General features: G+C 38.4%; 1 protein-coding gene and 1 long non-coding RNA gene across 3 annotated transcripts in view; one reads left to right on the top strand and one right to left on the bottom strand.

Annotated features, from left to right (window-relative positions):
• The window catches only part of LOC145536367 (uncharacterized), a 118,544-nt gene that overhangs the window by 51,177 nt on the left and 55,358 nt on the right, over nucleotides 1–12,009 (top strand). Inside the window, exon 2 of the long non-coding RNA XR_014075806.1 lies at nucleotides 1,468–1,600. This is a non-coding gene — a long non-coding RNA (uncharacterized LOC145536367). The remainder of the gene's footprint in view (nucleotides 1–1,467; nucleotides 1,601–12,009) is intronic.
• Nucleotides 1,193–12,009, bottom strand: part of ZC4H2 (zinc finger C4H2-type containing) — a 69,042-nt gene continuing 58,225 nt past the window's right edge. For both annotated transcript variants that reach the window (XM_081565573.1, XM_081565574.1), the window contains one exon: nucleotides 1,193–2,650. In XM_081565573.1, coding sequence (XP_081421699.1) covers nucleotides 2,537–2,650 — 114 coding nt within the window. In that variant the 3' untranslated portion in view covers nucleotides 1,193–2,536. The remainder of the gene's footprint in view (nucleotides 2,651–12,009) is intronic.

Below are 12,009 nucleotides of genomic sequence, written 5' to 3'. Positions count from 1 at the left end.
TGCATTGACAGGCAGACACTTAACTGGACCACCAGGGAAATCCCAAATATTATTTTTTGTGTGGTCATCCAATCTACCTGATGCCAGAGGTGCAAGGGGAAGAAGTACTTGCTATATGCCTGGCATTGAGTGCTTACTCTATGCCTGGCATTGCTCTCAACAATGCCAGAAATAGGTACTATTATTTTTTTCCCATTTTTCCAGATGACAACACTGAAACCAGAGAAATTTCTGTCAACTGTTGGGTTTCTGGAAAGCACTGGGACAGTTTAATGTACAGAGTATAACTAGGGTGCCCATGGGATCAACACTTGTAGAAGATAGGGGAAGAGAAGGAGGCAGGATTTGATAGAAGGAGCTATTGAACTGCTGGTGTGTGCTTAAGTCACTCAGTCGTGTCTGACTCTTTGCGACCCCATGGACTGTAGCCTGCCAGGCTCCTCTGTCCATGTGGATTCTCCTGGCAAGAATACTGGAGTGGGTTGCCATACCCTCCTCCAGGGGATCTTCCCAACTGAGGAATCAAACGCAGGTCTCCCACATTGCAGGAGGATTCTTTACCAGCTGAGCTACCAACTCAGTCTTAATGGAAACCAGTCCACCCATGGGGAGCTCTGAAGCTGGGATGGCCCTTCAGAGATGTTCCCTATTATATTCCCATAGGGGACCAGGCCTTTATACCCCTGCATCAGTCACTGAATTCGTAGTCTCTGACTTCTAGTTCAGAGTTATTTCAACTCCTCCTGTGATAAAGCCATCCCAAAAAGGGAGAAAAACTTTAAAAACTGACCATGGAGAAAAAGTAGGGGAAAAAATGGACTATGGAACCAGACAAATCTGAGTTCAAATCCTGAAACTTCTCTTATTAGCTGTCTGTTTAACTCTGTACAAGTTACTTCTCTGAGCTTCAGTTTACATTTTTGGACAATGGCAATAAGTATACTTAGCTTGAAATGTTGTTTTGAAAATCAAATACAATCGTTTATACAAAGCATCTTACATGGAGACCTGACACAGAGTAGGCACTGAATAAATGGAAATTATTATAAAAATAGGGTAATTATTATGCAGTGATGTTCCTGATTTTCTTACTTATAGGGTGGAATAAAAAAGAGTGAAGAAGAGCTACCCAGAAGGGGAAAGGGCATTACATCTTTTCTATTACCTGGCACTAGTACGCACTGAGTCAGCATTTATTCCAATGAACAAATGTTTATTTAAAAGAATTTGTACAGACATAATGCTCTTACTTTCAAAGAGCAGAGGAACCTTCTATATATTATGAATACACAGACATTGTGGTAACTTAAAAATACAGTTAAGAAAGGAAGGAAAAATATCCTCCCCTCCCCAGCCCAGGGCCTGATACCTGAAGCCAACATTTTTTCAGTCAGTCCCCATCCCATCCCTTAAGTTTGAGAGGAAGAGCTGTAGGGCTTAGGGGAAACTGGAATCTTTTCTTTTCAGAGAGAAAGTCACCTGCACAATTCACCAGAAAGGGAGTCGGTAAAAGCTGACCTGAGCTGAGGCTGCCTTAGAGAAGAGAGCTGACCCAAGAGAGGGAGAGATGACTGAAGTAGAGGTCTCACCTACCTGCATGGTAAAGTGACTGGCATTCACTTGAATCACAACCCATTACTCTGAACTCCATGATACACCATTGGAGTAAAGTGTTAGAGTAATGGTTTTGAACAAAAAGTAACACAAATGTCATCCTGGAGTCTCTCCAGCCTAATGCAGCCCCTATAGCAGAGCCCTCAGACCAATGACTTAGGAAAAGAATTAGGCAAGACTTGCAGAGTAGGTCTGGCTCCTTGATTTCACTGTGGGGAACATCTACTACTAATTTTCAATAGCTAGGGCTATTACTGGAGAAAAGTCCACAGATTTTAGGGTCCTCAGACACATAGCCTGGTACCTGAGAACTTCAGTATATCTGGGAAACTGTCAGGGTAGGGGGTAATGGGGTGGTAAACTCAATAATAAAACAGCCAGGCCTCCCAAATTAATACAAAAAGGAGAGCTTGTCCAAGCTACCTCTGGGCCTTGAGGATGAGATGAGGGTGGCAGTGGGGGAGATGTATGCACCAAACCTATTGGAAAGTCCAGAAAAAAGAATGTTGTCTCTTCAGAGCCTAAGGTAAAAGTACAGGGAGGGCGAACACTGGAACCTTCGCCTGAAACAAGATATGGGATTACTCAGCCCTCAGGCCTTAGGCACTAGGCCTCAGAAACAAGAGACAGAGAATCACATCTGGTACTTCTGCCCTTCCCTTGTCTCCTAACAAGGGCAGGGGTTAAAATGTGGGTGAGAGAGAAGGGATCTTCAGACACAACTGTCATTAGCACCTGAACAACATCTCTTCCTAAACCAGAAACTCTGACAGCAGAAAAAAATAAAAGCAAAGTGAGAGGGGGGTTGTGCTTCTATCACATTAAATAGAGGTGGGAAAAGGTTCTTTCACATGGAGACATCAATCACTCCGGTCAAGAGGAAGAGTTATGAGCTGCAGAGCTCTAAGTGTTCTCCCTCTCTTCATTCATCCTGCTTCCGTTTTGGCTTTTTGGGATTCCTGGACCGACTCTTGGCTTTGCACAGAGGGCATATAGGTGCATTCCGGTGAATTTGCTGATGACATGACAGGCAGGCCTGGTGGGAGACACAAGACAAAGAAAGTTAGTGGTCGGATTCTTCAGGCCATGGTTCATCCTTCTGATCTCCAGGGGCTCCAAAAGCAGTTGTGATTTCCTGTTAGGAAGGAGCAGAAATCAATGAGTGAGACCCAAGTAGGGAGATCTGTGTTGGATGTAAGGGATGTAATGGATATAAGAGAGTGAGATTCAAAGAGGGGTCTTTAGGAAGAATATCCAAAACTTGGCAATAAGGCAAAATATGAATTGCATACCCATTAAGCATTATTCTGGAGCATGATCTATTAGGCCCACTCAAGGATTATTTAATTCTCTAGGACAGGTATCAGTAAACTTTTTTTGTAAAGGCCAAGATAATAAATATTTTAGACCTTATTTTCAGGTCATATGATTTTAGTTGCAACTACTCAGCTCTAACTGTTTCACATAAAAGAAGATATAGACAATACATAGACAAACAGGCACGTGTGGGGGCCAATAAAATTTTACTTACAAAAACAGGGAACAGGTCACACTTGGCTTGTGGGTTCTGGTTTGCTGACCCTTCCTCCCTTTGACTATTTACTACTTTTTTTTTTTTTTAAAGAAGTATAGTTGATTTGTAATGTTGTGTTAATTTTTGGTGTACAACAAAGTGATACACACACACACACACACACACACATTTCATGTTATTTTCTTGGAGAAGGAAATGGCAAATGGCAACCCACTCCAGTATTCTTGCCTAGAGAATCCTGTGGACAGAGGAGCCTGGTGGGCTGCTGTCCATAGGGTCGCACAGAGTTGGACACAACTGAAGCGACTTAGCATGCATGCATGCATTGGAGAAGGAAATGGCAACCCACTCCAGTATTCCTGCCTGGAGAATCCCAGGGAGGGAGGAGCCTGGTGGGCTGCTATCTATGGGGTCTCACAGAGTCGGACACGACTGAAGTGACTTAGCAGCATCAGCAGCATGTTATTTTCCATTATGGTTTATTACAAGATATTGGATATAGTTTCCTGTGCTATGCAGTAGGACTTTGTTGTTTACCTATTTTATATACAGTAGTTTGTGTCTGCTAATCCCAAACTCTTAATTTATCCCTGCCCCATTCCCTTTCCACTTTGGTAACCATGATTTTGCTTTCTATGTCTATGAGTCTGTTTCTGTTTTGAAAGTAAGTTCATTTGTTATCATATTTTAGATTCCACATATAAGTGATATCATATGGTATTTGTCTTTGTCTGACTTCACTTAGTATGTTAATCTCTAGGTGCATCCATGTTGCTGCAAGTTACATTAAGTTCAGTTCAGTTCAGTTGCTCAGTCATTTCCAGCTCTCTGCGACCCCATGGACTGCAGCATGCCAGGCTTCCCTGTCCATCACCAACTCCCGGAGCTTGCTCAAACTCATGTCCATCGAGTCAGTGATGCCATCCAACCATTTCATCCTCTGTTGCCCCCCTTTTCTTCCTCCCTTGAATCTTTCCCAGCATCTGGGTCTTTTCCAGTGAGTCAGTTCTTTGCATCAGGTGGCCAAAGGATTGGAGTTTTCAGTTTCAACATCAGTCCTTCCAATGAATATTCAAGACTGATTTCCCTTAGGATTGGCTGGTTTGATCTCCTTGAAGTCCAGGTAGCATTACTTCTGGCTGATAGTATTCCACTGTATACATGCACCGCATCTTCTTTATCCATTCATCTGTCGATGGACATCTAGGTTGCTTTCATGTCTTAGCTATTGTAAACAGTGCTGCCATTAACATTGAAGTGCATGCATCTTTTCGAATTAGAGTTTTCTCTGCATATATGCCCAGGAGTCAGATTGCAGGATAATATGGTAACTCAATTGGAGAAGGAAATGGCAACCCACTCCAGTATTCTTGCCTGGAGAATACCAGGGACGGGGGAGCCTGGTGGGCTGCCGTCTATGGGGTTGGACAGAGTCGGACATGACTGAAGCAACTTAGCAGCAGCATGGTAACACAAATTTTAGTTTTTTTAAGGAATTTCCATATTGTTCTACATAGAGGCTGTGCTAATTTACATTCCAACCAATATTTCAGGAGGGTTCCCTTTTCTCCACACCCTCTTGAGCATTTGCTATCTGTAGAATTTTTTTAATTTTTTATTGAAGGATAATTGCTTTACAGAATTTTTTTTTTTCTGTCAAACCTCAACATGAATCAGCCATAGGTATACATATATCCCCTCCCTTTTGAACCTCCCTCCCATCTCCCACCCCATCCCACAGCTCTAGATTGATACAGAGCCCATGTTTGAGTTTCCTGAGACATACAGAAAATGCCCATTGACTATCTATTTTACATATGGTAATGTAAGTTTCCATATAACTCTTTCCATACATCTTACTCTCTCCTCCCCTCTCCCTAAGTCCATAAGTCTATTCTCTATGTCTGTTTCTACATTGTTGCCCTGAAAATAAATTTTTCAGTGCCATTTTTTTCTAGATTCTGTATATATGTGTTAGAATGTGGAATTTATCTTTCTCTTTCTGACTCACTTCATTCTGTATAATAGGTTCTAGGTTCATCCACCTCATCAGAACTGACTCAAATGTGTTCATTTTTATGGTTGGGTATTGTGTATATGTACCACAAATTATTTATCCATTCATCTGTCGATGGACATCTAGGTTGCTTCCATGTTGTAGCTACTGCAAATAGTGCTGCAATGAACAATGGTATACATATGTGTTTTTCAATTTTGGTTTCATCAGGGTATATGCCTAGGAGTGGGATTGCTGGGTCATACGGTGGTTTTATTCCTAGATTTTAAAGGAATCTCCATACCGTCTTCCATAGTGGCTGTATCAATTTACATTCCCACCAACAGTGCAAGAGTGTTCCCTTTTCTCCACACCTCTCCAGCATTTATTGTTTGTAGACTTTTTGATGATGGCTATTCTGACCGGTGTGAGGTGATATCTCATTGCAATTTCGATTTGCATTTCTCTAATAATGAGCGATGTTGAGCATCTTTTCATGTGTTTGTTAGCCATCTGTATGTCTTCTTTGGAGAAATGTCTGTTTAGGTCTTTCTCCCACTTTTTGATTGGGTTGTTTTTCTGGCAGTGAGTTGTATGAGCTGTTTGTATATTTTGGAAATTAATCCTTTGTCAGTTGTTTCATTTGCTATTATTTTCTCCCATTGTTAGGGCTGTCTTTTCACCTTGCTTATAGTTTCCTTTGCTGTGCAAAAGCTTTTAAGTTTAATCAGGTCCCACTTGTTTACTTTTGTTTTTATTTCCATTACTTAAAGAGGTGGGTCATAGAGGATCTTGCCTTGATTGATGTCATTGTGTGTTCTGCCTATGTTTTCCTCTAGGAGTTTTATAGTTTCTGGTCTTACATTTAGGTCTTTAATCCATTTTGAGTTTATCTTTGTGTATGGTGTTAGGAAGTGTTTTAATTTCATTCTTTACATGTAGCTGTCCAGTTTTCCCAGCACCATTTATTGTAGAGGTTGTCTTTGCCCCATCATGTTTTCTTGCCTCTTTTGTCAAAAATAAGGTACCCATAGGTGCATAGGTTTATTTCTGGGCTTTCAATCTTATTCCATTGGTCTATATTTCTGTTTTTGTGCCAGTACCATACTGTCTTGATGACCATAGCTTTGTAGTATAATCTGAAATCAGGAGGGTTGATTCCTCCAGCTCCATTCTTGTTTCTTTGGCTATTCAGGGTCTTTTCTGTTTCCATATGAATTGTGAAATATTTTGTTCTAGTTCTGTGAAAAATGTCATTGGTCATTTGATAGGGGTCACACTGAATCTGTAGATCGCATTTGGTAGTATAGTCATTTTCACAATATTGATTCTTCCTAGCCAGGAACATGGAATATCTCTCTATCTGTTTATGTCATCTTTGATTTCTTTCATTAGTGTCTTATAATTTTCTGTGTACAGTTTTGTTTCCTTAGATAAGTTTATTCCTAAATATTTAATTCTTTTTGTTGCAATGGTGAATGGGATTGATTCCTTAGTTTCTCTTTCTGATTTTCCATTGTTAGTATATAGAAATGTAAGTGATTTTTGTGTATGGATTTTGTATCCTTCAACTTTGCTAAATTCACTGATTAGCTCTAGTAATTTTCTGATACTATCTTTAGGGTTTTCTATGTACAGTATCATGTCATCTGCATATAGTGAGAGCTTTATTTCTTCTTTTCTGATATGGATTCCTTTTATTTCTCTTTCTTTTCTAATTTCTGTAGCTAGGACTTCCAGAACTATGTTGAATAATAGTGGTGGAGTGGACACCCTTGTCTTGTTCCTGATCTTGGGGGAATGCTTTCAGTTATTCACCATTGAGAATAATGTTTGCTGTAGGCTTATCATATATGGCCTTTACTGTGTTGAGGTAGGTTCCTTCTATGCCCGGTTTTTGAGGAGTTTTAATCACAAACGGGTGCTGAATTTTGTCAAAGGCTTTTTCTTCATCTATTGAGATTATCATATGGTTTTTATCTTTCAATTTGTTAATATAGTGTATCACACTGATTGATTTGTGTATATTGAAGAATCCTTGCATTCCAGGAATAAACCCAACTTGATCATGGTGTTTGAATTTTTTGATGTGCTGCTGAATTCTGTTTGATAACATTTTGGTGAGGATTTTTGCATCTATGTTCATCAGTGATATTGACCTGTAGTTTTCTTTTATTGTGGCATCTTTGTCTGGTTTTGGTATCTGGGTGGTGGTGGCCTCATACAATGAGTTTGGAAGTGTTTCTTCCTCTGCAATTTTTTGAAAGAGTTTTAGAAGGATAGGCATTAGCTCTTCTCTAAATGTTTGATAGAAGTCTTCTGTGAAGCCATCTGGTCCTAGGCTTTTGTTTTCTGGGAGGTTTTTTTTTTTTTTTATCATAGCTTCATTTTCAGTGCTTGTAATTGGGTTATTCATAATTTCTATTTCGTCTCAGTTCAGTCTTGGAAGATTGAACTTTTCTAAGAATCTGTGCATTTCTTCCAGGTTATCCATTTTATTGCCATATAGTTGTTCATAATAGTCTCTTATAATCCTTTGTATTTCTGCATGGCCTGTTGTAACTTCTGTTTCAATTCTAATTTTGTTGATTTGATTCTTCTCTCTTTTTTCTTGATGAGTCTGGCTAAAGGCTTGTCAATTTTGTTTATCTTTTCAAAGAACTAGCTTTTAGTTTTATTAATCTTTACTATTGTTTCTTTCATTTCTTTTTCATTTATTTCTGCTCGGATCTTTATGATTTCTTTCCTTCTACTAATTTTGGGTTTTTTTTTCTTCTTCTTTTTCCAGTTGTTTTAGGTGTAAAGTTATGTTGTCTATTCAATGTTTTGTTTGTTTGTTTCTTGAGGTAGGATTGTATTGCTATAAACTTCCCTCTTAGAACTGCTTTTGCTGCATCCTATAGGTTTTGAATTGTGTATTTTCATTGTATTTGCTGCTAGAAATTTTTTGATTTCCCTTTTGGTTTCTTCAGTAAACTGTTGGTTATTTAGAAACGTGCTGGCTCTTTAATCTCCATGTGTTTGTGTTTCTTACAGTTTTTTTTTCTTGTAATTGATATCCAGTCTCATAGCATTGTGGTCAGAGAATATGCTTGATATGATTTCAATTTTCTTATTTAGTGAGGCTTGATTTGTAACCCAATATGTGGTCTATCCTGGGGAATGTTCCATGTGCACTTGAGAAGAAGCTGTATTCTTTTGCATTTGGATGGAATGTCCTGAAGATATCAATGAGATCCATCTCATCTAATGTATCATATAAGACTTGAATTTCCTTATTAATTTTCTGTTTTCATGATCTGTCCATTGGTGTGAGTGGGGTGTTAAAGTATCCTACTATTATTGTGTCACTGTCAATTTCTCATTTTATGTCTGTTAGTGTTTAATTTTATATGTATTCAGGTGCTCCTATGTTGGGTGCATAGATATTTACAGTTGTTATGTCTTCCTCTTGGATTGATCCCTTGATCATTATGTAGTGTCCTTCCTTAATTCTTGGAATCTTCTTTAATTTAAGGTCTATTTTGTCTGATATGAGGATTGCTACTCCAGCTTTCTTTTGCTTCCTATTTGAAAGAAACATATTTTTCCATCATCTCAGTTTCACTCTATATGTGTCTTTAGGTCTCAAGTGGGTTTCTTGTAGACAGTATATATATGGGTCTTGTTTTTCTGTCCATTCAGCCAGTCTGTGTCTTTGGTTGAAGCATTTAATCCATTTATATTTAAAGTAATTATTGATATATATGTTCCTATTGTCATTTTCTTAATTGTTTGTGGTCGATTTTGTAGATGTTTCTTCTTGTGTATTTCTTCACTATAAAATTCCCTTTAACATTTGTTGTAAACCTGGTTTGGTGGTACTGTTTTCTCATAACTTTTGCTTGTTTGAAAACATTTTTTCTTTCTCCCTCAATTTTAAAACATTAATTAATTTATTTTAATTGGAGGCTAATTACTTTACAATGTAGTAGTGGTTTTTGCCATACATTGACATGAATCAGCCATGAGTGTACACGTGCCCCCCATTCTAAACACCCTTCCACCTCCCTCCCCATCCCATCCCTCAGGGTCATCCCAGTGCACCAGCCCTGAGCACCCTGTCTCATCCATCAAACCTGGACTGGTGATCTATTTCACATATGGTAGTATACATGTTTCAATGCAATTCTCTCAAATCATCCCACCCTCGCCATCTCCCACAGAGTCCAAAAGACTGTTCTTTACATCTTTGTCTCTTTTGCTATCTCGCATATAGGGTCATTGTTACCATCTTTCTAAATTCCATATATATGCGTTAATATACTGTATTGGTGTTTTTCTTTCTGACTGACTTCACTATGTATAATAGGCTCCAGTTTCATCCACCTCATTAGAACTGATTGAAATGCATTCTTTTTTAATAGCTGAGTAATACTCCATTGTGTATATGTACCACAGCTTTCTTATCCATTCGTCTGCCAATGGACATCTAGGTTGCTTCCATGTCCTCTTTATTGAAAATAGTGCTGTGATGAAAATTAGGGTACAGGTGCCTCTTTCAATTCTGCCTTCCCTGGTGTGTATGCCCAGCAGTGGGACTGCTGGGTCATGTGGCAGTTCTACTTCCAGTTTTTTAAGGAATCTCCATACTGTTCTTTGTAGTGGCTGTACTAGTTTGCATTCCCACCAACAGTGTAAGAGGGTTCCCTTTTCCCCACATCCTCTCTAGCATTTATTGTTTGTAGACTTTTTGGTAGCAGCCATTCTGGCCAGAGTGTGATGGTACCTCATTGGGGTTTTGATTTGCATTTCTTTGATAATGAGTGACGTTTAGCATCTTTTCATGTGTTTGTTAGCCATCTGTATGCCTTCTTTGAAGAAATGTCTGTTTAGTTCTTTGGCCCATTTTTTGATTGGGTTGTTTATTTTTCTGGAATTGAGCTACATGAGCTGCTTGTATATTTTTGAGATTAATTTTTTGTCAGTTGCCTCATTTGCTATTATTTTCTCCCTTTCTGAAGGCAGGTCTTTTCACCTGCTGGTAGTTTCCTTCGTTGTGCCAAAGCTTTTAAGTTTAATTAGGTCCCATTTGTTTACTTTTGCTTTTATTTCCATTACTCGGGGAGGTGGGTCATAGAGGTTCCTGCTGTGATTTATGTCAGAGAGTGTTTTGCCTATGTTTTCCTCTAGGAGTTTTATAGTTTCAGGTCTTAAAGTTTAGATCTTTAATCCATTTGGAGTTTTTTTTTTTTGTGTGTGTGTGTGTGTGTGTGTGGTGTTAGAAAGTGTTCTAGTTTCATTCTTTTACAAGTGGTTGACCATTTTTCCAAGCACCACTTGTTAAAGAGATTGTCGTTTCTCTGTTGTATATTCTTGCCTCCTTTGTGAAACATAAGGTGTCCATAGGTGCGTGGATTTATCTCTGGGCTTTCTATTTTGTTCCATTGATTAATATTTCTGTCTTTAGTTCAGTACCATACTGTCTCGATGACGGTAGCTTTGTAGTATAATCTGAAGTCAGGCAGTATGATTCCTCCAGTTCCATTATTCTCTCTCAAGATTGCTTTGGCTATTCGAGGTTTTTTGTATTTCCATACAAATTGTGAAATTTTTTGTTCTAGTTCTCTGAAAAATATTGTTGGTAGCTTGATAGGGATTCCATTGAATCTATAGATTGCTTTGGGTAGTATAATCATTTTAACTATATTGATTCTTCTGATCCATGAAGACGGTATATTTCTCCATCTATTTGTGTCTTCTTTGATTTTTGTCACCAGTGTTTTATAGTTTTCTATATATAGCTCTTTTGTTTCTTTAGGTAGATTTATTCCTAAGTATTTTATTCTTTTCCTTGCAATGGTGAATGGAATTGTTTCCTTAATTTATCTGTCTTCTCATTGTTAGTGTATAGGAATGCAAGGGATTTCTGCGTGTTAATTTTATATCCTGCACCTTTACTCTATTTATTGATTAGCTCTAGTAATTCTCTGGTGGAGTCTTTAGGGTTTTCTAAGTACAGGATCATGTCATCTGTAAACAGTGAAAGTTTTACTTCTTCTTTTCCAATCTGGATTCCTTTTATTCCTTTTTCTTCTCTGATTACTGTGGCTAACACTTCCAAAACTATGTTGAATAGTAGTGGTGAGAGTAGGCACCGTTGTCTGGTTCCTGACTTTAGGGGAAATGCTTTCAATTTTTCACCACTGAGGATAATGTGTGCTGTGGGTTTATCGTATATGGCTTTTATTATGTTGAGGTATGTCCCTTCTATGCCTGCTTTCTGGAGGGTATTTTTTTTTTTTTATCATAAAGGGATATTGAGTTTGTCAAAGGCTTTCTCTGCATCTATTAAGATAATCATATGGTTTCTATCTTTCAATTTGTTAATGTGGTGTATCACATTGATTGATTTGCGAATACTGGCAAATCCTTGCATCCCTGGGAAAAAGCCCACTTGGTCATGAAGTATGATCTTTTTCATATGTTGTTGGATTCTGTTTGCTAAAATTTTGTTAAGGATTTTTGCATCTATGTTTATCAGTGATATTGGCCTGCAGTTGTCTATTTTTGTGGCATCTTTGTCTGGTTTTGGTATTAGGGTGATGGTGGCCTCATAGAATGAGTTCGGAAGTTTACCTTCCTCTGCAATTTTCTGGAAGAGTTTGAGTAGGATAGGTGTTAGCCGTTCTCTAAATTTTTGGAAAATTCAGCTGTGAAGCCGTCTGGTCCTGGGCTTTTTTTTTTTTGCTGGAAGATTTCTGATTACAGTTTCGATTTCCATGCTTGTGATGGGTCTGTTAAGATTTTCTATTTCTTCCTGGTTCAGTTTAGGAAAGTTATAGTTTTCTAAGAATTTTTCCATTTTATTGGCATATAGTTGCTG

Source organism: Giraffa tippelskirchi, chromosome X (genome assembly GCF_054371585.1).
Source record: "Giraffa tippelskirchi isolate mGirTip1 chromosome X, T2T-mGirTip1v1.2.pri, whole genome shotgun sequence".
Classification (NCBI taxonomy): domain Eukaryota; kingdom Metazoa; phylum Chordata; class Mammalia; order Artiodactyla; family Giraffidae; genus Giraffa; species Giraffa tippelskirchi.
The sequence above is the reverse complement of the archived record's forward strand: the minus strand, read 5'-3'. Positions and strand labels throughout refer to the sequence as shown.